This window comes from Aotus nancymaae, unplaced genomic scaffold (genome assembly GCF_030222135.1).
Source record: "Aotus nancymaae isolate 86718 unplaced genomic scaffold, 86718_ANA_hifiasm-v0.15.2.pri h1tg000003l, whole genome shotgun sequence".
Lineage (NCBI taxonomy): Eukaryota > Metazoa > Chordata > Mammalia > Primates > Aotidae > Aotus > Aotus nancymaae.
Window position 1 is genome coordinate 50,975,418 of NW_026988414.1, and position 27,153 is coordinate 51,002,570.

General features: G+C 35.4%; 1 protein-coding gene and 1 non-coding gene across 10 annotated transcripts in view; both read right to left on the minus strand.

Annotated features, from left to right (window-relative positions):
* FOCAD (focadhesin) overlaps nt 1–27,153 on the minus strand; it is a 315,851-nt gene that overhangs the window by 185,274 nt on the left and 103,424 nt on the right. For all 9 annotated transcript variants that reach the window (XR_010344245.1, XM_012449997.2, XM_064381096.1 and 6 more), the window contains one exon: nt 22,996–23,253. Coding sequence is in view for 8 of the 9 variants with exons in the window: in XM_012449997.2 (XP_012305420.2) it covers nt 22,996–23,253 (258 nt within the window). In the remaining variant the exon portion in view is untranslated. The remainder of the gene's footprint in view (nt 1–22,995; nt 23,254–27,153) is intronic.
* LOC135277412 (small nucleolar RNA SNORA30/SNORA37 family) lies at nt 25,542–25,671 on the minus strand. The gene has a single exon (XR_010345014.1). It is a non-coding gene; the product is annotated as a small nucleolar RNA SNORA30/SNORA37 family (small nucleolar RNA).

Genomic DNA, 27,153 nt, shown 5'->3' on the forward strand with positions numbered 1-27,153 from the left:
TGCTGAAAGGAGTGGGCAAGGGTGGGTGGAGGGGTGCTGTCAACCAAGTTACTGGATACTATATCCAGTAAAACTGTAACTATCCTTCAAAAATAAAGGAGTGGTCAGGTGCAGTGGCTCATGCCTGTAATCCCAACACTTTGGGAGGCCAAGGCGAGAGGATCACTTGAGGTCAGGAGTTCGAGACCAGTTGGGCCAAAATGGTGAAACCCCACCTATACTGATAAAAAAAAAAAAAAAAAAAAAAAAAAAAAAAAAAAAAATTAACTGGGCATGGTGGTGCACATCTGTAATCTCAGCTACTTAGGAGGCTGAGGCAGGCATGAGAATCACTTGAACCAGGAGGCAGAGGTTGTAGCAAGCTGAGGTTGTGCCATTGCACTCCAGCCTGGGTAACAAAGCAAGACTCGGTCTCAAAAAAAAAAAAAAAAAACAAGAAAAGAAAGGGAACTAATGATATTTCCAGATAAACAAAAGCTGAGAGAGTTCATCACCACTAAACCTGCCTTACAAAAGATACTAAAAGTAGTCTGCAAGGTAAAACTGAAGGACTACAGATAGCAACATGAAAGCATATAGAAATATAAAGTTTACTGGTAATATATATAAACAAAGAATCCTGTAATACTGTAACAGTGGTGTGTGAATCATTTTTAATTCTGGTATAGGGTTTAGAAGGCAAAAATATAAATAACTTAAAAAACATGTAAATGGATGGACTGTATTAAAAAGATGTAATTTGTGACACTGGTAACATAAAAAGGGGGAAGAAGTAAAAGAGTAGTTTACGTATGTGAGTGAAGTTTATGTAATTTGTTATCAGCTTAAAATATTGTTAGATATTGATGTAAATCCCATGGCAACCACAACACACACACACACACACACACACACACACACACACACAACATGCACAAAAGAAAATGAGTGGCTGGGTGAGGTGATTACACCTGTAATCCCAGCACTTTGGGAGGCCAAGGTGGGTGGATCATTTGAGGTCAGGAGTTCAAGACCAGCCTGGCCAAGATGGTGAAAATCCCGTCTCTATTAGAAACACAAAAATTAGCCGGGTATTGGTGGTACACACATGTAATCCAAGTTACTTGGGAGGCTGAGGCAGGAGAATCACTTGAACCTGGGAGGCAGAGGTTCCGGTGAGCCAAGATCATGCCACTGTACTCCAGCCTGGGCAACAGAGCAAGACTTTGTCTCAGGAGAAAAAAAAAGAAAAAGAAAAAATTAGTGAGGAATCAAAGTGTCACTACTAAATCAATGAAATGTAAAAGAAGACAGGAAGAAAAGAAACATGGGACCAAAATAATGCAACACGACAGACAAAAAGACAATTAACAAAACAGCAATAGTAAGTCCTTTCCTACCACTAATTAATTTCAATGTAAATGGATTAAACTGCTCAATCAAAAGGCATACAGTGGCTGAATGGATTTTAAAAACCCAAATAAGATCCCACTAGGACACACATCAGCTTAAAGTGAAAGGATATTTAATACAAATGGTAACCAAAAGACAACAAAGTTGCCCATATCAAAAATCATCACAAGAGAGAAAGAAGGACATTATATAATGATAAAGGGGTCGGTTCACCAGGACAATATGACAATTATATATACATATCTATGCAACCAATATCATAGCACCCAAATATATAAAGCAATCCACTGATAGAACCAAAGGGGAAAACAGAAAGCAATACGGTAATGGTAGAAGATTTCAATATCCCATTTTTAACAATAGATAGAACATCCAGACAGAAGATCAACAAGAAAACAAAGGACTTGAACAACGCTATAGACCAAATGGTCCTAACAAACACACAGAACATTCCACCCAACAGCAACAGCATGTTCTCCCTTAGGTACACACAGAACATTCTCTAGGATAGATCACATGTGAGGTCACAAAGCAAGTCTTAAGTAATTTAAGACTGAAATCACACCAAGTATCCTTTCCAACCACAAATTAAAACCATAATGATATGTCACTTCATACCTCGTGGGATTAACATTTTCAAAAAAAAAATAGTAAGAAGTGTTGTCAAGGATGAAGAAATTAGAACATCTGTGCACTGTTGGTGGGAATGTAAAATCACGTGGCCATTATGGGAAACAGCATGATGGTTCCTCAAAAAAATTTTTTTTAAATCTACTCTATAATCTATCTCGAGGTTGTTCACATAAAAGAACTGGAATCAGGATTTTGAAGACATATTCACATTCCCACATTCATTTCCACATTATACGTAAGAGTCAAGGGATGGAAACAACCTAAATGTCCATCAGTAGATGAATGGATAAACCCAGTCTGGTATACACATGCAATGGAGCATTACTCAGTCTTTAAAAAGAAAGAAATTCTATCGTATCAACTTAAATGAACCTTGAGGACACAATGCTAAGTGAAATAAGCCACAGAAGGAAAAATACTGCATTATTCTACTTATACAAAGAATCTAAAGTGGTCAAACTCTTAGAGCAGAAAGTAGAACGGTGGTTGCCAGACAGTGGGGGAGGGAGAAGTGGGGAGCTACTGTTCAATAAGTATAGTTTCAGTCATGCAAAATGAAAAGTTCTAGAGATCTACTGTACAAAAATGTTCATATGGTTAACAATACTGTATAGTACACTTGGAATTTTTTAAGGTAGATTTCATGTTGTGTGTTTACCATATACAAAAAATCATGGGATTGTTTATTAAGAGTCAGAAGACATCTTACCTTCATTTAGTTTAACAACTTTATTTTACCGAAGATGAAACTGAGGCCCAAAGAGATGGCAAAGTTACATGATGGCAAAATGAGGATAGGAGTTCATGTCACAGTTCACTCCTCTATTCTACCTTGGCAGAGTAACAGCAAAGATAGATTCCAAGCTATATGTAACAGAAATAAAGACCCATCATGCAAGTTTTCACCCCATAAGTTGGACAAAATATACAGGAAAAAACAAGCAGGAGAGGCACAAACCAGCATCTCACTGAAATCAAGCGTATAAAGAACAGAGTATAAAAATTCAAACCTGGATTCAGAAAAAACATACATGTTGGCAACTATTCATGAAGCTGCAGAAAAAAAAAAAGCCTAATTTTTCAGACAGTTCTATAATGAAAATCGTAAGTAGTGCTATCTACTTATAAATTATTAGAAATAAAAAAGGGCTTTGTTACTATTCATCATGGTTAGAAGATGAGACAATATATTATGTTTACAACTATTCCTCTTTTTAAAAAATATGATAGCTCATACTTTATTACTCTATGAGATATAGAGTAATAAATTAGTATAAATAGAAAATAAAGTTGCCAGTGGAATGAAATAATTCTGATCATTCAATGGAAGAGGCAGAACTCCAAAGCAGTATCTGCTTTTAACTTTTCAGAGCCATGTTTTGTAAAACTAGACCTTACTACAAAAGTGCATTCTTAGTTCACATTTTACTCATAGTTTTAGATTTAATAAATGCTGACTCATCTTTGCATAAGACCTTGTCCTGAGGAAAAATTGACCTAAATTCTATACATACAAATGTGTTTGCCAATTACAAAAGAATGTAAGATAATAGTGTGTATTAAGTTAAACTGAAAAGATAAAACAAAAAATGTAAGAATGAAAATGCTTGAATGATATACATAGAAACATAATTTCTTAATTTTAATACTGAGCTTTTAAAACACCAAAAATGATAAGTGATTTTACCAAAAATGACATAAACGATTAAGCTTTTGAACATTAGTTAATTCTACCTTCCTCAATTACTTGACATTTTTTACCTATGGTGTCTGCTTATTATTTAAATCATCCATTGGAAAGAAGTTTATTGGCAGAAGTGCTGAAAAGCTAATTATTGCCTCCACTTGTAAGGTATCTGCAGGCAAGTAAGCAACATTGAATAAAAGGTAAACAGTATAATCTTACTCCTCTAAGATTCAAATTATATTTATATACTAACATTATAAAGAGCAGTCTAGAGTCTTGAAGTTTAATCTTTGAGAGCCAAATAAGGTCAAGGAAAGAAATGTATCTAGAATAGCAAAGGTCCCAACCAAGCAATCTTTCTATGGTGATTCATCACTCTAGCCTTATTCCAACCCAGCTTGAGCATCTGATTTGTAGTGATTCCTTAAATAACAGCAGTAAGCATTTATTGAAGACTATAACATTTTCTTAAGCACTTTGTAGAAGATCTTGATTATCATCATGTTTCAAATGACAAAACTGAAGTCTGTACTCAAGTTAGGATTATATCAAAGTAATCTAACTCCAAAACCCATGTACTTGCCACTTAGTCATACCAAAGACAGGGATGACATCTTATTCACCTTTGTGTCCCTAGTTCCCAGCACATTGAAAATGCTTTTAGAGTATAAACAATGTCTAATTTCTTTAACTCTTCAAATTCTATAAGTAAATGGATCTTATAATGTTGCAACTATTTGATTCTGTAAACAAATATGAAAATATCTGCCAAAAATGATACTCAAAAATATACTCTGATTAAATTAACTTAAAATCCGAAAAATTTACCTATCCCATAAAGGTTACTAGGATGCCAAAAACGATCATCATCAGAATGTTCATGTATAAGTTTCTTAGTAAACAGAAAATAAGGTCAGCAATACAGGAGGTTCAAGCACCGAAAGACAGGAAATGTGGAAACAGTTACATACATTGACTTTCCAGAATAAGGTAAAGTCAAATATTGTATCATTTGAGTGGTCTGATGTAGAAAATAACCACAACCCTACCTGGCCTAAACTTTACTTCCAGGTTGAGTCTCATTAGCCATCTGAATCTTTATTAAATCTCAGAGTCAGAAAACTTATTTATTTAGAAAACAGTGAAGAAAACTTAAATTATGAAGTAAAGGTTGGTTACATTACTATTATGTAACTCCCAGTAGGGAAAAAGGAATATAATCAACAGTTATATCAAGTGCTAACATTCTGAAACTTACATAAGTGATAACTGTAGAGACTGAATTCCTGTAACCCTACAATTTCCCTCTTGGACAAAAGTAGTTACACATTTCTACCATGTGAGCTCTAAATCTTTGGCAGTCTGACTGGTCAAATAAAAGTTAAAAGCCAACCTCCTGTAAGTCAAATTTAACGTATAATTAAGTGCAGACAATTTCTACTATCATGTCTGTCATTGGTAATGTGTTTTACATCAGAGTTGGATGGAAGAGTTTGAAATCCCTCCAACAATGAAATATTATTAAATATAGTTCACCTCAGTAAGCAACTATATAACTAAGCTAGATAACTTCAATGTTTGGGAGTTTAATAAAATAGTAGATTTCCCAACGAACCCATACATGTTGTCATAATTCAGTGCTGAAGGAATTCAGTACACCCTGGGTAACTTCACTGGGAGAAGACTCCAGGAAACCTGCACCTGGTATCTTCCAGACTTCGCCTCACGAGCCTTTTCCTTTGTTAATCTTGCTTTATATCCTTTCAGTGTAATAAATCTTAGGCAAGGTTACAGCTCTGTGCTGAGCCTTGAGTTCTTTGAGAGAATCACCAAGCATGTTGGTCATCTTGGGAACCCCCAAACCAGGATCATTCCACATTTTGCTTTACAAGAAAGTGGCAATTAGGAAAACAATGGATTCTAGGATTTCTAAAAAGAATAACTTCCAGAGTATTTCCAGTATCAATAATAAACAAAAAACTCTCCTATGAGTTATATATCCAGCCATCAAAAACATGTGAGTGCCAACTCTACACTGGGATCGTGTTAGGCTTTGAGACACAACTGACAAAAGACAATCCCTCATCTCAAGTAGTTCAGTCTAGTTAAGAAACTCACAATTAAAATCTCAAGCACTATTAATAACTTGAACTGAACTTCAAAGATTAAAAGTATAAAAAATAGTTTCTATAGACAAAAAGTAAGACAAAAGAATACAAAAATATGTCAACATGGTCTTTGATGTGTATAAAACAAACAGTATAGATAATTTTTTTTTTTTTTTTTTTGAGACAGAGTCTCATTCTGTTGCCTGACTGGAGTGCAATGGCACGATCTTGGCTCACTGCAACTTCTGCCTCCTGGGTTAATCAATTCTCCTGCCTTAGCCTCCAAAGTAGCTGGGATTACAGGCATGTGCCACCACATCTGGCTAATTTTTTGTATTCTTAGTAGGGATGGGGTTTCACCATGTTGGCCAGCCTAGTCTCAAACTCCTGACCTCAGGTAATCCACCCGCCTCGGCCTCCCAAAGTGCTGGGATAACAAGCGTGAGCCACCATGCCCAGCCACATAATAATTGATTTTTATTGTTCAGAGGAAGAGAGGGATTCTAGAGGTGGGCTGCCCAATACAGTAACCACTAGCCACATGTGGCTATTTCAATTTGAATTAAAATTAAAATTAAAATTAAATCTTCTGTTCCTCAGTCACACCAGCCAAATTTCAAGTGCTCAATAGTTACATGTGGCTAGTGGTTACCATATAACACAGTACAAATGATAGATTACTCACATGATAGCAGAAAGTTCTTTTGGACAAAGTATTCTATAAGGCTGAGATGACTGAGAAGGCCTCAGAAGTATGCAACAACAACAAAACCTTGGACAACTTAAATGTCATCAATATGGAAACAGTTACATACATTAAACTGTTGATAGGCTGTGGAACACCAGCAGCCTTCAAAAACCATAAGTTAGATCTGCATAAACTAATATGGAAAAATGGCCATAATGTCGAGTGAAAACTAAAACTACAAAGAAATATGTGTACAACATAATGGTTTTGTGTATACTTCTGTGTATATATTTTTGGGGAAAACAAATATTGTACATACTATGTCACTGCTTGAATATTTTACAATTACTATTACATGTTACATATTTAAAGAATATTGCTTTAGTAAAATATTTTACTAAAAATTACTTTCAGTAAAAGTGGTAAGACTAAAGTGGATATTAAATGGCCAGAAGACATAGGTAGCAGAATAGGAAGCAGCTAAGCTGGCCACAGCACCCACCAAAGGCTCAGTGAAAGAATGAGACTGAGGACATATTTCCCGCCCAAAGATGACAGTCGATGCCAGGAGACAAAGTCTGATCATGTTTCTCCCCTGCCTCCTGATTAACTTATTTTTCAAGGCACATCTACCCACTGAACCTTGTGTATGTTCCTCCTTTTTTCAACCTGATATTTCAACTACTGACACACTGAAAATATTCACACCCATAAAATATAATGTTTAAGGATAATAAAGTAATTGCCTGCCCCTTTCTAGGCAAAGAATATTCTAAGTACTGTTTGTCACTCTTTGTGCACACCTTTATTCCAGTATACTGAGGGCCACAGTTACTCATTTTCACATACCACACTAGTCTGTGAATGCCTTACAGGTGGCAAACCTGCCCCCCTTTTCTTGTATTTACCCAGGACTGTAAGAAAAAGTCAGTAAACATGAGCTGAACTGAACTCACCAATAACTGAAAAAGGCAGGAAAGGTTAACAAAGTATAGGTATTGAGGCTGGCTGCTTCTGCCACCAAAAAATACCTGCCAGATATTTTACCACGCTCTTAGTACCTTCATGAAAACCCCATTTGAAAATCTCTTGTTCTTGACCATTTTAGGTTTCTGTGCCACTGCAGAGTCTGTGAGGCTGGTTCTAGCTAAGTAAAACCAATAAGGGGTATTTTTTTTTTTTTCCAGAGTCTCACTCTGTCACCCAGGAATGCAGTGTTACCATCTCAGCTCACTGCAACCTCCGCCTCTCAGGTTCAAGCGATTCTCGTGCCTCAGCCTCCCAAGTAGCTGGAATTATAGGTGTGCACCACCACACTCAGCTAATTTTTCTATTTTTAGTAGAAACAGGGTTTCACTATGTGGGCCAGACTGGTCTCAAACTCATGACCTCCAGTGATCCGCCCACCTTTGCCTTCCAAAGTGCTAGGATTAAAGGCATCAACCACCACACCCAGCCTAGGAGTACTTCTAAATATATATTTACATATATATTGAAAAAGTGAGCATTGGGAATTTTTACTACCTTTACTATTCAACACAGTAGCCACTAGCCTTATATGCCACTGAGCATTTAAAATGTAGCTAGTCTGAATCAATATGTGCTGTAAGTGTAAAATACATACCAGGTCTGGAAGGTTAAGAATGAATATATATAAAATATTTCCATAATTTTTATGTTTAGTACATATTGAAATAATACTTCAGATATACTGAGTTAAATAATACATATTGAAATTAATTTCACCTATCTATTTTCACTTTTTAATGTGGCTACCAGAAAATTTAAACCTATGTATGTAGCTCACATTTTACTTCTATTGAACAGCACTATTCTCTATCACCTTTTTGCATCTAAATGTTGTTTAAAACAGGCAGGCACACACATGCGCACCGGCACGCGCACACGCACGTGCACACACACACACACACAGATAACAATTAGTATCTTTTTTTTATGCGGTTGGGGAATAAAGTATGATGATAGCCCCAGAAGGGGCAAGAACATGTCACCTAGCTAAACAGTCTAGCACTACTCCTAGAATATAAGGGAGCAGACAAATAATTATGAAATGAATGAAAAAAGCTATAAAACTCAACTATAATTTTAATAATACTTAACTTTCATCAAGCACTGACTATAAACCAGGACTATACTCTGGATTATCTCATTCAATCCCCATGATGAATTTAATGAGGTGGGTTCTTTTGTTTTCCTTTTCAAGAAAGGAAAACATGTATTTGTAGAATTTTAACAGTATCTCTGATGTATTTTGAAATATTATAAGAAATAAACCAATTCAATTTAATCTATGCAGAAGGTTCATACAACTTTCTTTAAATAATAAATCTTTCTTGAATGCCTCTTATCACACGGTATTATACTAGATGCTATGACACCAAAAGAAATCACAGGTTAATGCAACCAAAATATTAACAGATATAGGCTAAATCCTGTTACAAATAAATTCCACTATAATTATCACATATTACCAAAATATAAATAAACCTAATAGCTAATAATCCAGTAACAGAAAATTCTTTTTCAATTTGGACAATTATTAATAGATGGAATTCAATTTTAAAAAACTAGCATTTGCATGGTACTTTACAATATGTTTTCATGTAAAGGATCTTTTAGTCCTCACAATGCCCCTGAGGGAAAGGTATTATTAAACGTTGGGTGGGATCTTACGAGTACTTAGTTCATTATTTGATCTAGGGATGCCCCTTCTCAGGCTTTAATTCGTGTTCTGTAGCTTGTCTTATGGCTATTACCTAGAATTTTTGAGGGGAAAGGCGGGAGTTTTAGACAAGCCCCCTACAAAATTAGTTCTGGCTTCCAGATTCCTAGCATCTTCAGAAATAACAACCTTGGGCTGAACAAAGCATGTAGGTGTAATTTTAAAATGTCTAAGAGGCTGAAAGAGGCAGACTCCAAAAACTTGCAGTTTGAGGAGGCAGGAGGCATTCAAATTTAAAATAATACTTCATATAGAATAATTTAAATAGTACCCATCAGCACTAAGTCATCTATATTAGGCTTCTTTCTGAAAACTGAAAGGATAAATAGGATAAAGCCCTATTTATCAGGGCTCAAATCTTGGTCTACCTTGAAAAATAAAGCAATATTCGGTACACACTAAATGGCCAACTTAATTTTTAATGAGTAAATGACATGGCAAGAATGGTCCAGGTACTTGTAAATGCTAAATGTCTGGGTATGTCTTCATTGGCTTTTGAAGAGTTTCAAAGAGCAGACATGAAGATTCATTAGCTCTTAGCACATATGAACCTGCTCCAAAGGCAGCCAAGAGAGTTGCCTAGCAACAGTGCATTTTACATCTCTCATCATCCCCAAAGATGCTGCTGCTGCAGCAGCTAGGTCAAGCCTCTCATTAGCAACCTGACAAAGGGTTTCTATCTCCTATTTACAAAATTATTTTTATTTCCAGGTGAAGCTCAAATATCTATGTATTATTCTTTCTGACGATGTATTTCCCTTCCTCTATTCCTTCATCTTCCCAACCCCCATTTCAACAGATACGTTTTAATGAACCCATCAAAATACCTGCAACAAAAGCAGACACTGAGAAATCTAGCAGAATTTGTATGCTTATTCACATCACTCTAACAGTTCCATATCTTTTGGGCAATAAAATAAGAAGGCTTTTGAAGAAACAGGGTTGGTTGCGGGGAGTGGGGAGATGCTGAAATCAAATAATGGAAAAAAGAGAAAGTCAAGTATTCAGGTATTTGAACTCAAAATTAACCAAAAGAAAATTAACCAAATTATTTGCAGTGTTACTGCTGAACATTTTGTTTCTTCCTTGTCCCCATAAAAACAGATCTCAACCATACAGCCAAATAGCAAAAAGGAAGAAAATTCCAGAGTGGTAATAAACTGTAACAAATGGACTGACAGTTTATAATGAATATAATCTATTGGAAAGGACCTGGTTCCCACTTGAATAAATGTGTTATAAAGCTTCACCTCAGATCAATAGCTATTAATTCACTTCTGAAAATGTTTCTTAAAATATTTACTGCTCTGCATGGTTGCCATGCAAAACTAAAATATATATTCACATAATCCTCCTTATATACATGCAAAGACCCTTAAAAGAAAATAAACAAAATAAGCAGACTTTTCACTTCATGTATCTTAAAGTGCTTAATCCCAATTTTGACATAAACCACCTCCACCCTGGTGTCTGGGCTTTCATGCTATCATGAATTTCTCTACAGAAATGATTACAGAACATGCATGACATGTTACAAAAGACAAAGTATGGTCCTAATAGATACAGATTAAGAAGGGTGTAATGGGAAACATTTAAAGGTAATTATTATCACACCAAATCAAATTAGGTAAATTTTGTAAGTGATCTGAAAGGAATAATGTGATTTTTCCCTGTGACATGCCCCCCCTCATTTTTTTTCTTACATGCAAACAGCAAAGAATGAATCTTCAGAAGGATTTCCCAGAAGGGTGTCATTTACCATTAAAATATTTCATTCCAGCAGTTGAAAGACCATAAAAGGGTGAATGTCCTCCAGAGTCTCTAATAATGGTAATAGATCTTGTGTTACTATTCACCAGTGACCTCTCAGTCAGGCGATTTAATTTTTCCCCCTGCAGCATGGTTGCTTTCACACACAGTGTAGTGTAATAACAGTTTTTGCACAACAAGAGAATTCATCCGATTAGAAGGACTGCATTAAGTCTTTCATGAACAGCATATGTCACTATAGATTCAGCTAGGGTTTGATTTAAAACAATCTAATAAATGCATGCATGATTCTTCATTTTTTTTTTTACTGTTTTAAAAATGATTCCAGGACTTCCTTCAGCAATTTTGCAGACCATTGCCTGAACCCTCCTGGTAAGTAACTAAGAACTCATCAAATGTTCACCGAGTGCTTTAAAACAGGCACCAAAAATTCTCTAACAAGCTAGTGAAATTCCACTATTGTCTCAAAGGGGAAAAACATGAAAAGAAACAGAATAAGCATACTTGATTATTGCAAATACTTTTTTGCTTCATATTTCATCAATGTATCATTAAAAAGACAATATGACATCACCAAGGAAAGCTTAAGCTAAACTGAATTTTGAGACTTCCACTTGTAAACCTCAGGAACACACACAAAAAAATTTAAAGTGGAAACCAAAGGAATAGGTGTGAAATGAACCCATCTTCTGGCAATCTCTACGACAATAAATGGTTCGGCATGATCAATCAATGCCCACTGAAGCCTAAACCTGAGAATATCTACACATTTCTTACTTCTACACTGATGAGATTAGGAAGGTTAAATCCAGAATCTCTGTGACAAAGGGCAACAATGATAACTGGCAGAATTCTCGGGGTCCCCTTAACATTACAACCTTTAATTGTTGCTTAGGCTTGACTACCCCCCACCACTTCCATTTCTGAATCTGCTCCTTCTAGGGAACAATGTCAGCACTCCTTCAACACAGAGTTAGCGTGTCTTCACATCTAACAGGTCCCAAGGAGATTAACCTACTGCTCCATAGCAAGGAGGCCAAGTCTGCAAGATTAAGTTCTCTTTTGACTCTTGATACAGGTGAGATTCTGTCTTCTGTTCCACACTCTTAGGAATCCTGCTTCTTTCAGTAGAGTCCTGTATACTACTCTAAGCAGCCCTATAATAAGAGATCTTGAAACAATTCCCCTGGAGTTCTCTTGCCCTTGCTCCCTATGTTCTGTCAAAGGAAACACTAACACATCTTTTACTTCAATTAATTCTAGGCATACAAGCCAATCCCTATATTGCAGTACTCTTTCCTTCATGTCACTATCAAAACAACTAGGCAGACCATCACTCCCTTTTCAGTTTTTCAGGTAGTCACCAATTCATCATATCCATTTGTCCACACCAATGACAAGGGATACATATTAAGCTGGACTGGGGAGAGAAGCAGGGAGCAGGTAGAAGGTAGGCTGAAGTCCCAGGCACTAGACTTGAGATAAAGAGCTGGCACTTGTGGCACTCATAACTCTTTAGTAACTTTCTCCAGCAATCCTCCCTCTTCTTTTTGCCTATCCTCTCATTTCCTAAAAACAAGGCATCTACAGTATTTCAAGCTGAGTGATAATTCCATGAATAACTCCACTTAATGCAGATCGAGCTGCATCTCTACCATTAAAAATTGAATACAATTTGACATTAGACATACATAAAGTAAAATGTCACCAGTATAATTATCATTAATAATAATTCACACTACTGGAAATAATGAAAGGAGGCAATACTGAATTAAAGAAAAATGTTAAAGAAATAAAATTCTATTATTTTCACACATATACTGTAACAAACTAATTAGCCAAGTGTTACCAAGTACCAGTCCCTGCTGATATGTTAATGATAGATAATTCGATCATTTTAAATCACCACATTCATTGTACTAAGGCAAATGAGCAAATTCAAACTGCCTAAAAACTGTAGCTTCAACACCTGCCTATGTTTCAACTCAGCCTATATCAAATTACCCTGAGCTCTAAATTAATAGGATTTCATTTAATAAAATTTTACTGCAATCTAACCTAACCTAAACCCTGTCCCTGTACTCAACAATGTTTCATCTATTAGTCTGAATAACATGTGACAATATTGGAAAATAGTTTATTGGTTCTAGGACGGTAGGTGGATACTTCTAATATATTCATGTGTTAATTGAGTCAACAACACACATATCAAAGCCCAAGAACTGTCCAAGGTTACTAGCAGGTAAAAACAAGTAAGGCATGGTTTCACTTGAGAGATCCCTTTATGAATTCTAAATCTAATTGTATCTACTAAAAATTCCCTTTGAAGACAGCTTACATTCAAGGTAACTATAGGTAACTTCAAAATGAAGTGTAAAGTCACTTTGTCCTTACTCATCTTATTCAGCTTTAGTGCTATTTGAGTCTTTAATATAATAAAATTCAAGTTATGTATATTTTTACGTTTGTTTTCTTTAGAGACAAAAGGAAAAACACACAAGTTGTTTTAAATGTAGAAGTAATCCATTCTCATAAAAATGGTAACAAGCAAGAATGACAGGACACATGGCTTCCAAAAGTCCAATCAATATACCATAAGCCTGCCAAGTAGAAATCACTCCGAATCACTTCTTAACTAGGTGCCTAGCTCCACTTAGTTTGTAAACTTGTCTACCCATTTGAAATACAGTTACATCCGAGTGCCCAACTTCATTACATTAATTGTCTGGAATATTGCATAAGGGTCTATTATAACATCTATTGTGAAAAGCTCAAAACTGTCATTGGTCAGGTAGAAGCCCTGTGTGCTCAACAGACAAAAGGACTGCATAAGTCTCAAGACTTCTGGTAAAGGAGTTACCTCCTTCTGGTAATGAGCTGTCCAACTTCTTTTCTCACCAAATCCACCAAATCATGATGCATCATTTCAATTACAGCTATCTCATAGTAGCTTAATTCTGACTGTGTGTTACTGGCTTTCTTTGACTCCCCAACAAGAAAATTGAATCTGAAATACAAGAGAAAACTACTGCTAGTGAAACTATAGTTCACGAAGTAAAGAACTAATGCAGGACCTCCAGATATTTCTTTTATTCCACTGTTTGCTCAAAAATGATACTCAAGGAGGATCATATAAATGTCATTTATAAAATAAAAAATGGTACTACATATATGATAGAAACAGGCAGTATGTTTCTGCCAGTACATTCCAAGGATATTCTAACTTGTATTTGTCCAGCAAAGTTTACTCATGAATCCAGGCAGGCTTTTCTGGCCTCTATTATGATTTATTAGAGGGCATATCCCATCTTCCCTATGCATTATGAGTGCCTCAGTAACTGTGTCTGTATCCTAAAATCCAATTAAAATGTATATTCCAGGGCAGGTGCAGTGGCTCTCACCTGTAATCCCAACAATTTGGGAGGCCAAGGCGGGTGGATCACTTGAGATCAGGGGTTGGAGACCAGCCTGGCCAACATGGTAAAACCCCAACTCTACTGAAAAATACAAAAATTAGCCAGGTGTGGTGGCGTGCACCTGTAGTCCCAGCTACTTGGGAGGCTGAGTCAGAAGAATCACGTGAACCTAGGAGGCAGAGGTTCCACTGAGCCAAGTTTGCACCACTACACTCCAGCCTAGGTGACAGAGCAGGAGAAAAAAAAAAAAAAGTATATTCCAAAGAGGCTCTCCATGACTATTTAATGAATAACTGATTATTTCCTGTTCCTTTCAAAAACCCAAATTGACTGTTTATCTTGCTTAACCACGTTTTGATAACTAATCTTTTAATTAAGATACCTTTTATTATTTTCTTTAAGTTCAATTTTATTTTATTGACTACATAGTGATGTTTCACTATATAACATGTACAGTTATCAGATAGGGTCATTAGTATATCCATCTTCTGAAATATTTATCATTTCTTTGTTTCTAACTTGTATTTGTCCAGCAAAGTTTACTCATGAATCCAGGCAGGCTTTTCTGGCCTGGATTCTAGCTATTTGAAACTACATATTACTATCCTACAATGGCAAAGAACACCAGAACTTTCCTTTCTATCTAGCTGTAATTTTATATCCTTTAACAAATCTAAAGTTTCAAACCTAACAACTGAGGTGTAATTTTCTCAACATTCTATAAATGTTATTTTTCAAAATAAAGGGACTATCACAATCTACTTTTTGTGTATTAAAATATATTCCTTTATTTAAATTTTGGAATCTCCCATTATGATTAAAAACAAAAAAGTATAAAACACTTGACCATTAAGCAATAATCCCAAGTAAGCATGTGTTTAACACTGATTCACTTGGATCTTCTCAGTCTTGTGTGTGTGTGTGTGTGTGTGTGTGTGTGTGTGTGTTGATCTGTTCTGTTCGACTTGCTTATTTATAGATATGCCAATATGAAAGCTAGCATAATAGAGGCAAAAGATTTCAATCTCTATGCCTTCAATCTTTTGAAACATTTCAATCTTTATGATTTTAAATGTTACACAAAACTGAAGATCTTGCCAGATTTCAAACAAACGCTGAGGTTCCTCTCAGCATTCTGATTATGATTATTTCTACCATTGACCAATCTAAAAATTGTAAAGCTAGTGAATCTTTACTCTTTCAAAAATTAACAATTGGTTTAACTAAAAGTTGATGAGCAACAGTATGTCATATTAGTTAAGAATGTCATGGGTTCAAATCCACCTCTACCAATTATTAGCTGTGTGACTCTAGGAAAGTTACTCAAACTCTGTGCTTTAGTTGCTAAGAATGGTGGTTACCAACCTATAAGGGCTGTTTGTGAATATACAATGGGTTACTCAATATTATGCAAGTAGTGAATGGAATAATGACTGGTACATAATAAACATATGTAAATGCTATTTTATTAGCTATTAGTTTGTTCAAGAAGATACCAGTTTTCAGATGAATAGACTACTTAAACCTATTTAGCACAGGACACTAAGAATAAAAAAAAAATTATTCCAAAGCATTAACCAGTTTATCTAAAGGCCTATAACTGACTTGTTCAACAGAGCTCAGAATGTGATCAAGTTGGCAAACGTAACACAAAACACTCCCCTTTGAAACCTGCAGCACCATAAGTGAAATTCATTAATTTAGTATCTTTCTGCAATGAACTTATGGTCATCAATCAGAAAACAAATACCAATTAAATATAATTAATGGAAAACCAAAGATAAATATCTTATAATCAAAAGATCATTAAACCTCAAATCTAGCAATGACAAATATTTATAACATAAATTCCATATCTAAGACATCTATGAGTCATTATGTGTTTTGGTAAAGTTTTATAAATTCTAACATACAGTCTTCATACATTTCCAGTTTCTTTCTTTTTTTTTTTTTTTTTGAGACAGAGTCCTGCTGTGTCACCCAGATTAGAGTGCAGTGGTGCAATCTAGGCTCACTGCAACTTCTGCCTCCCGGGTTAAAGAAATTCTTGTGCCTCAGCCCTGCAGGTAGCTGGGATTATAGACACACACCAAGCCCGGCTTTTGCATTTTAGCAGAGACAAGGTTTCACCATGTTGCCCAGACTGGTCTTGAACTCCTGGCCTCCAGTGATTCACCTGCCTCTGCCTTCCCAAAGTGCTGGAAGTACAGGTGTGAATCACTGTGCCCAGCCATATTTCCAATATTTTAAGTTAGTTTCTACACTATTTATAAATGATATCTGTCTCGTATACTGCTGTTGTTTTCTAATTTTGTTTTTGTAAATAAAATCTACTGGTTTTATATTCTGATCTGTCTGTTCACCTTATTGAAGTCTCTTATCCATTCTGAAAGAACTTGGCAGTAAATTCTCTTGTATTTTCTAATTGTCTACAGATATTAAGAGCTTTAAGTTTTTATCTTATTATACACACATAATTTTATTTCTTTTCTTGAATTGATAATGGCCAGAACCTCCAGAAGACTAGTAAAACTGATGTCAGACAGAATTTTCTTATTACTAATTTCAATGGACTTGCTTGTAAATCTGACTTAATCACTACAAAATCCTCTTTGTACTATGTAAGGCTTTTCACTTTGTATTCTGTACTGTCTATTTTGGATGAAGATATTAACACATTCTGTATCTTCTTAATCATTTGTCTAGCTTTTCATTTTCATCATTTAATTTTCAATTTCAGATTTCTCTTGAAAACAGTACACAAATGGATTTCTTTAAACCCAATATGAGCCTTTATTTGATAAGGGAATCTAATTCATTCACAGTAATTGTGGTAACATGCATACTTGATCTAGTTCCTAGAATCTTATTTGATGCAATATTTGTCATTTTAAAACATTTCTTTTCCTTTGTTATATTATTTTGAAATTATAGAAGACTGATTGTTACTAACAAGGTAACATTTAAGCTTATTTTTCTGTCAACATCTAGAATTACTCAGTTGCCAAAAAACATTCCATTCTAGCATGTTCTCACTCTTCACACTATCATATTACCACTAACTCACCCTCACCCACTCCCCATGTTTCAACTGGCTAGGATTTTAGGTCCAGAGAATTATCGTGTTTTATATTTTATATAAATAATTATTTAATACTACTAATAAAAATTTTTGAATATTTTGATATCATTCAATATTTCTTCTCTTCTTGCTTAGATTCATTTTCAATTCTGTATGAATATATTCTTGAGACTAAGCAAGAAATATTATTGAATTACTGAAACATTATCAAATATAAATCTGAAAAAGGCTTTATTGCCATTATTCACAAAAGGTAAAATAATGGGAATAAATATGCCAGGTTCAAAATGAGTTTTCCCAAGAAACTAGAAGATAACCCTCCAATGTATTCCAATACCCAGTGTGCTATTAATGAGAAATCTAAGGTCAATAATAATTTTAAGTAAGTTTTTATTTTCCTTTTCTTTTCCTATTCTTCTCTGAAATCCCTTATGATTTTCTCTTTATCCTTGAGGGTCTGGAGACATGTTTAGATATTGATAAATTATCATTTGTGCTGCTTAGCTTTCAGAGGGTCCTAACAATCTGAAGCCTTGTGTCCTTTTTCAGCTCAGGGAAAGAGTTTTCTCACATGTTTTAAGTTTCCGTCCTTCATTTTCTCTGTTCCTTTCGTCCTGGAATTCCTATTACAAAGTTGTTAGAACACTAACTTGACCCTGAATGTCTTCACTTTTTCCACTTTCATCTTTTTGCTCTACCTTATGAAATATTTAATTGAATATTTTACAAATCACTAATTTAATCTCCATGTATGTACTGCAGCAATCACACTTATAGTTTCTAAAATCTCTTGCTTTCAAATTTCTTCTTTCTCACAGTAGGATGTTTATATACAATACAAAAACATATATACAGTATCTTTCCAACATCTCTTAGGACATCAATTGTTTTTACATTACCTCCTGCTCCCTAAGTTCTCTTACTTCTAGAGACAAACGCTCTGGTTAGTCACATTGTTAAATTTTCTCGTAAGTCTGGTGAGCCTTAACTATTCATTTATATTAATGAATCAAGGCCAAGTTGGTTGCAGGGAGCTAGCATAGTTTAATTCAAGAGATGTAAATAAATGTTTCATTAAATAAGACTGTCCTTTTATGTAAAGGGCTGACTGTAGAGAAGGGCTGATGAATAATGAAGCATATCAACTTGCTGCTCCACTACAGGTTGTCTGGCCATGGTACAAGAATGTAGAGGACCAATCCCCACTTCGCCCTTTCCTCTCCACTAAATAAATAAGAAAAATTTTGTTCTGGCAATGGTGGGCTTCAATGCATTTTCCCTTGAGCAAAATTCCTCCTACCTATTATGAAATTCAAAGTTACCACAAAGTCTGCTTTGATTCCCGTTTCACAGCTCTTCAACAACACTAGAAGCCCATCCCTTAGCGAGTTGTAGCCAGAAGCAAACCTACTGGTCCCTGATATCAGTTGAAAGCAAATAGACTCCACTGTTCTGAAAGCAGTTTTGGATCCCTTCTTCTCAAACTCCACCTCATCCTTTCTGATACTTGGTGTTCAGTGACACACCCAGACAAACGGATTTTGTGGCAGTACATTAGTAACTATCACAGTGGTAGGGTTTGAGCTGAAAAGTTAAAACAATTCTGAGAATTTTAAGTAATTTCTAATCTGTAGACTGATCAGAAGTAATAGCCCAACATTAATACCCAGGAGTACAAGGAAATTAACACAGAACTACTTCCTTGTGTATAAACTCTAGGCTTTTTGCACACAACTGGGAAAACACCCAAGGGTTCAAATGCCAGTTGAAAGCTTTTTATCTTACAGATATATATGTAAGGTTTATAAAGAAGAAATAAACATACTGCCACAGGATGGGGTACATGCAACTTGACCTTGCATTTCGGTTGTGTTTCTCTTTGTCTAATTGCTTCATGCTGGCAGACTCATCCCAATTTTTCTCCAGGCATAATCGAAGCTATGGCTGCCGGGGAATAGTAGTACACTACTTCTTATCTATAAAATTCTTTATTAAAAGTACTGTACATTCTGGCTTCTTTTTGCTGGTGTGGAGAACACAGGAAGCCGACTGACTTCAGGGGGTAGCAATTCATAGAATTCAGTAACAACAGAGCAGAGTATAAAGTGTCCAAAGACTCTTTGTGCAAGTTCTTTTATAGAATATATTTTCTTTTTCTCACAGCAGTAACTTACAGACCATTAAATTTCACACATTTCCTATTCATTTTCCATGTTAAAATATGGCTTCTGACCCTGAGTAGAACTATCACAGGATTCTGCCCTGTAACTCAACTTTTACTATTTGAAAATATATGACTTTTTAAAGACCAGCAAGTCATGGGTCATGAACCTATTTCAGTCATTTCAAATGGCTCAAATGCGTACATTTTTACACATGGGAAAAAACTGAAGCTCTGAAAATATCACAAAGAATAAAATAATTGAAGATTGCAATTGTTCCTATTAAGCAAGACCTTTAACTAGACTTAACAACCAAAATGTAAAAAGAAAATAAAATACCTCAGTGTTGTAAGATGCTAGTAAAAGCAAAGCAAAGCAAATAAACATGACTCTATTCCCACTGCCAAACAAGAGAAAAGCAGCACATAACAAGAGTTTGATAAAGGCTCTGAGTGTTGCAAAACTCGATTTGTTAATAAGCTCATCATTGGGGATAGGTTTTAAGGAAGGAAGCTGTGGATCTCTAAACTCAAATTTATGAGCTTTTGCTCTCTGGCATATTCTATTTTATAAATCAGTCAAAAAGAAATTGATACACCTTGTACATAGTATTTAGAGTTATTCCATTGAAAGTGACATACTAAACTATTTACATTTTTATTTTAGACCCACTCAACCTATCTAAAAATTACTAATCTTCGTGGTTAATGTTCAGTTCGATACCTAAGTATTTAACCTTGCCATAAACCCTTAAACCTTATGGATAGAAACATAGGAGGAAAACACATTTTCTCAGGTCTTAAAATCACAAAAAAGTAACCTTCATTTCCAAAACAATATAATCTTTTGTTAGGTATTCCCTCTACAAGTAATTGTAAGATACTATTAAACACCAAATAACTCCTATAAGGCTTCTACACACCAGATGGCCAGAGGCTACCAGCCAGAGATGTCAGGCAGCCTGACCTGAGACAACTAGCTGGGTGCCAGAATGCTGAGAGGGTATACTTACTATCTCGACACACCTACCGCATATACAGCATTTCAGTGTCCCCCAAAAGACAAACTGAAAAGTTCTGCTTTACATTTTTTGCCTGTTTAGCACATTCTCACTTCTCCAACCAGGACACTATCTATCCTTCCTTTGCAGGACCATCTCACCCCATTCCAAATGAATCTAGTGGCAGAAACCGTTTTAGGGCCTGATACTTCACCTACTTCTATTCTATCCAGGATGGCCAAGTAAAGTGCCTCATTATCCCATCATGATGGTTGATCCAATGTGGACACATGACCTAAGCAAGGCCAATCTGAGCTTTCTTTACTTCTCTCTTTCCTTTCAAATTTTGAATATAAGATTATAAGGCTTTGGGCTTCCTGCTAATTCACAAAGAAATTGTACCCTGAAAACACTGTCCAGACCAGGAATGTCCTAAATACCAGAGCTATTAAAAATTAGAAAGGATTTTGAATGTTCCCAACATGTACACACAAACATGATAAATGTTTGAGGTGATGGATACACTATTACTCCAATTTGATCACTGCACATTTTATACATATATCAAAATATCACTCTGTATCCCACAACTATGTATAATTAAGTGTCAACTAAAAATAAAGGGGAAAAAACTGTTTATGGAAGCTTAAGATGGATTTCTGTTATAACCCAAAGTATCACACTAGATGAAATTTCCTGTGTGTGCATGTGTGTGTGTGTGTGTGTGTACATATAGACAGATGCAATATATGTTTCAGATCAGTGGCGTAGACTTATCAAGCTAACCCACTGTATAACTTTCAAGGGAATCCTTCTTTAGATAATCTCCAGACATTATCTGCATTAACTATCTAGAGATCATCCTACCAGGTGTCAACATTGAAAGAATACATTGGTTAGAAGTACGACCACTACAGAAAATATAAGAACAGATAAAGCAGAAAGCAAGTTGAACTGATTCACATTATGTAGACACAATGAAATCAAAGTATTTTGAGTACATTACAGATCCACTTTTAGAATCAGGACAGATGAGGTCTAGTTGAAAACTTTTTGTGAGATATCAGCAGCTGTTTACATGACAAAAAGGAATGACTATGACAATTTGAGGTTAAAAAGGAATTCCAAATACATTAACTTCATATCTTTTTTTTTTCCTTTTGCGACAGAGTCCCAGGCAAAAGTGCAGTGGCACGATCTCAGCTCACTGCAACCTCCACCTCCCAGGTTCAAGCAATTCTCCTGCCTCAGTCTCCTGAGTAGCTGGGATTGCAGGTGAGCATCACTGCACCCAACTCATTTTTGGATTTTAGTAGAGACAAGGTTTTGCCATGTTGGCCAGGCTGGTCTTGAACTCTTGACCTCAAGTGATTCGCCCACCTCAGCCTCCCAAACTGCTGGGTTTACAAGCATAAGTCACTGTACTCAGGTAACTTCCTATCTCAAACACATTTGCCCCATTTCTACCACCAAATTTTTTCCTCTAGGAGCACATCACTTTTCCATTGGGAGATGGAAGGTTTCTTCATCATTCTTGAAAAGAAATATGAGCATAGATACTGATAAACAGAGGATAACAAAATGTCAAATCTACTTGGTTAGAAAACCTTTCCTTTATAGGAAATGCATTCGAGAGATTCTATCAATTGGAGGAAAAAAAAGTCACAGATTATTATGCTAAATATGTGGTTAGTATAAAAGGATGGGGGGAAAAAAAAGTCTTACTAATGCCTGACTGCTTTCTAATTACACTCTAAGTTCTGTGCAGATAGGAAGAAAAATTGTTTAGCCTCACATCCTAGCATGCAGATCTGTACCATACATAGCAAAGAGTCAATATTTTTTAGCTTATTAAATGACTCAATAAAGATAGTACCAAATTGCAAGAAGTTCAAAAGATATTAATGTCTATTGTATAGGCTCCTTTATCCTGAGTTGATTAATCTAGGTCCGCTTTAAATGATCACCATTAGAACTAATGGATATGTATTTTGGAATACATTCCAAGAGTTAGCAAAAGCATTACAAAATAGCAAAACCACAAAAAAACTGGAAGAACCAGAATAGCACCATGTGCAGATTTCCTTGAGAAGTGTGCTTTCATTTAAAAAATGTTTGAATCATTAAGCATACAACTCAGAGTCAGGAAAAAGAAGAACAAATTGGAAGGATAAAGATAGCAAAAAAAAAAAAAAAAAAAAAAATCACCATCAACCCATAATTTAAAACTTTCATGCCCACAAAACAGGAATATGCTACAATTCCAATAATTAAGCTTTCTTCTTATTACTGTTTCATTATTCTCTTGCTTTACCTGTGACGAATCTGCTTGGGCTAATTCTGTAGTGACATTCAGTATTTGGTGAAGATTTTGTCCTTTGTCTTCAACAAGGAGGTGAGCCAGCAGAAGAAAAGCAGGTACTGGCATCACAGTAGTAATAGGAAGCAAGGACTCTACTGAAGCCAACCAGTCCCTTGCAGCAGACACATCTCTCATTACTTCAAGAATCCTCCAGGCTATAAATATTGAACCATACATACTGGTTACAGGGCACACAAGCTTGTAGGAGAGCTGAAAAATAAAGACAAGAGAGGAATAAATAAGTGAGATAAATATATGTGTCAGAAACACATTTCTGGCAATCTTATATTTCATTGCAAGATATCACTCCTTCCAACAAAATGAATGCAAATTGAATTACTGCCAAAATCCATTCTGTACATATTTGAGGTAATAGGATTACACATAGAAAAGAGTTGTTAGATGGAACTCTAGAAGAGTTTTATCACAACTTTTCCTCATATTTACCATTCATTCCCCATTACGGCAGAAAATATGAATCAATATACAAGATGCAGAGGTAACTGAGTTTGGAAAAAGCTATTCTCACTCAAAAAGTATTCACCAATGAGAAGACAGATAGAAAAAAATACTTTATTTGCCCATCTCCAGGCCCTAAGCAGAAGCAATCTGGGGCAGATGGCAGACTTGGACTGAAGACAATTCATTTCTGTAACAGATCGTATGTTGATAGGATCAAAGTTGGTTCAGCTGGAGCCTGAGAATTCATTAATAACTGTAACTTCTGCAATAAGAAATAGCCTGACAGCTCTAAACTGGAATAATACCCAGAAATGACATTATACTAAGTTAATCTGAGAAATGGCTCCTCAAAGAAATAAAATAATGCAGTCAGGGCCAGAGGGTAGTCAAGGTGAGCTCTGTAAATAAACAGCTCAGGAGAAGTCATAGACATTAAAGAATCATTAGACATTGCTTGCTAATAAAGTAATTCAAATCATGTAGAGTGCTTTATGACAGATTAGAAATCTCTAGATTGCAACTGTCTGGTTAACAGAGGCTGACTTACATGAATTAGGATAACAATTGAAAGGATGGCAAGTAAAAGTTAAGCTTTATAAAATTTTTACAAAACAGCTTTGAGATATAATTTCCATAATATAAAATGCACCCTTTTAAAGTTTATAACTTATTGGATTTTATTAATTCATTCCTAGAGTTGTGTAACCATTATCACTATCATCACTATTTAATTTTAGAACATTTTCATCACCACAAACAAAAATCCCATACCCATTTGTAGTCACTCCTTACTCCCCCACCTCCAGCCTTGGCAACCACTAATCCACTTCGGTTCCATACTGGCCATTTCATATAATTGGAAACATATAATATGTGGTCCTTTGTGACTGGCTTCTTTCACTGAGCATGTTTTCAAGGTTCATCCATGTTGTAACTTTTATCAATAATTCATTTATTTTTACTGCCAAATAATATTCCATTGTATGGATACACTGTATTTTGTTTATCCAAATTTCAATTGATGGATAACTGGGGTGCTTCCACTTTGGGGCCATAATAATGATGCTATGAACACTTCTGTAAAAGTTTTTGTGAGGTTTTAAGTGTTCAGTTTTCTTGAGTATATACCTAACAGTAGATAAAAATTTGACAATTAAATGCCACAGTAAAAACAAATGAGGAAGCTCTCACTGTACAGACATGAAAATATTCCCCCAAGTGAAAATATAACATACAGATAGTGTGACTGGAATGTTACCAATTTTTTTTGCTTCAAAGAGGTTGAGGAGAAAAAGACAATATATTTGTAGTTGGTTGTATATGCAAAGAAAAGCATGTGGACAAATACAGAAGAAAAGAGTAACCATTAAATCATCTTCTGCTTTGGAGAGTGAGAACTGGACCACTGAAATCAAGGGCAATAAGGAAGCATGCATTATATACAACTTTATACTGTCCAAACCATTGGACTGTATCACTATTTCAAGAAAATTACAAATTTTAAAAATTAAATAAGATCTAAGTTTATATAGCTCTAGCTCTCTAAAAATATTTTTCTTCCCAAAAAGATGAAATTCATTAACAACCATGGCCAAGTTTTTTAGACTAACAACAAACAGCATAAAATGTAAAGGACCAGGACTTCAGCACAGCCAAGCCAGCTATCAGCCATTATGCAATTTTTCTAAGCCTTACTTTACTCACTTGTAAAATTTAAGTAATGACTACCTTCCTGCTTAGGTTATTGAGTACATAATAAGATAATATCTATAAAACATATAGCACAGTGCCCTAAGTTGCAAAATACAAGGAAATAGTATTACTGTCATCTTCAGGAGAGAACAATAAAACTCATGAATATGAGTGTAATTTGGAATTACCATGAACCACAAGTTGAGTAAAACCAACAACGTAATAGAGACATGTAAGAGTAAACAATAAAACAGAAAGCAATCCTAGGTTAATTGAACTGTTATATCCAGGCTTAGGCTCTTATTTTTGTTTATCTGTTTGCCTAAGGTTAGAGCTGCAGAAGAAATTGTCCCATTGAGTGACAGCTGCCACTGGCACAGTCCCAGGGCAAGGATGCAATCAAGGGTTTTTTTCTCAGCACCAGCTACCAAATCCTGACCCCACAGCCTCAGGGAGGGCCTGTGAAAGTGCTCGTAAGCTTTGTCCTTTAGAGAAGAAAGTAGGTATTTAAAAGTAAAAGGTTTATGTTATGTGAATTATGTATCAATAAAAAATTTTCAAAAAACATAGGAAAATACATTTAAATAAATACTGGGTGGTTGTAAAACATCTTTTATAAGTAATTGAGAATCTTTATTTTTAAGAGCATTTAATAAAAATGTCCAGGTACATTAAGTAGTAACAGTAAGAGAGACATCTGATAGTACTTCTTTGTCAAAACAAGTCTGAAAAAGAAATTGTGAACAATATTGATTTTCATTAACCATAAAGAATGGCATTAATCTGTAATAGCGACTAAAACAGACTTAACAGAAGTAGAGAGCGGGTATGGGAACTCAAACTTACAGACCCTTGAAAGGAAGATAGATTTTTGCTAGAGGATATTAATCACTCACCAGACAAGCAGAAGACTGGACTACATAAAGCCTCAAGAGAGCCTTTCTAGCTCTGTACCTCTATGAAGACTCTCGACAAGAGTGAGAGATTTGGGAGTGGCTGGTTATAACCAAGCAATAACACACACCATCCTCAGTCCCATGTCTTTCAGAAGATGATGATAGAAGCACAACATCTAAGACTGCCTAATTCCTTTGTTAAGTTTCAACCAGAAGCCTAAAAAAAAAGTTTGTTTCAATTTACTATTAATTCAGTTTGTTTCCCAGTAAATCTGAAATGGAACTGTTATTTACTCCCAAGTTCAGTACAAAGATGAGAAAATACTGTGCCAAAAAAACAAATAAAACAAAATGAAAGTGCAGGTAACAGGATATAGGCTCTAGAATCAAACAGTCAAAATCTGAACACCAACTCTATCTTTTACTACCTGTGTAATCCAGACAAGTTAACCTCTCTCATCTCAGTTTCCTAGCTTGTAAAATAAGTATTTTAAGAATATCATCAGGGAAAGGCAAAACAAAACCACAATGAAGTATCACTTCACACACACTAGGATGGCTAAATCAAAAAGACAGACAATAACAACAGTTGGAGAGGAGGGGAAAAAATTGGAACCCTCATACACTGCTGGTGAGAATGTATAATAGTGCAGCCCCTTTGGAAAACAATCTGGCCATTCCCTCAAACAGTGAAACATAGAGTAATCATCTAATCTAGCAATTCTACTCCTCGGCATCTACTCAAGAAAAATGAAGATGTTTGTCCACACAAAAACGGATATATTAATGGTTATAGCAGCATTATTCGTAATAGCCAAAAAGTGGAAAAGAGCCAAAAATTCATCAACAAAAGAACAGGAAAATAAAATGTAAGTAAGTTATCCATACAAAGGACTATTAGCCCTAAGAGAAAATTAGGCACTGCTACATGGTACAGGCTACAACATAGACAAACCTTGAAAACATTATACTAAGTGAAAAAAAGCCAGTCACAAACGACCACATATTGTACGATTATATTTGAAGGAAATGTCCAGAATAGGCAAATCCCTAGAGAGAC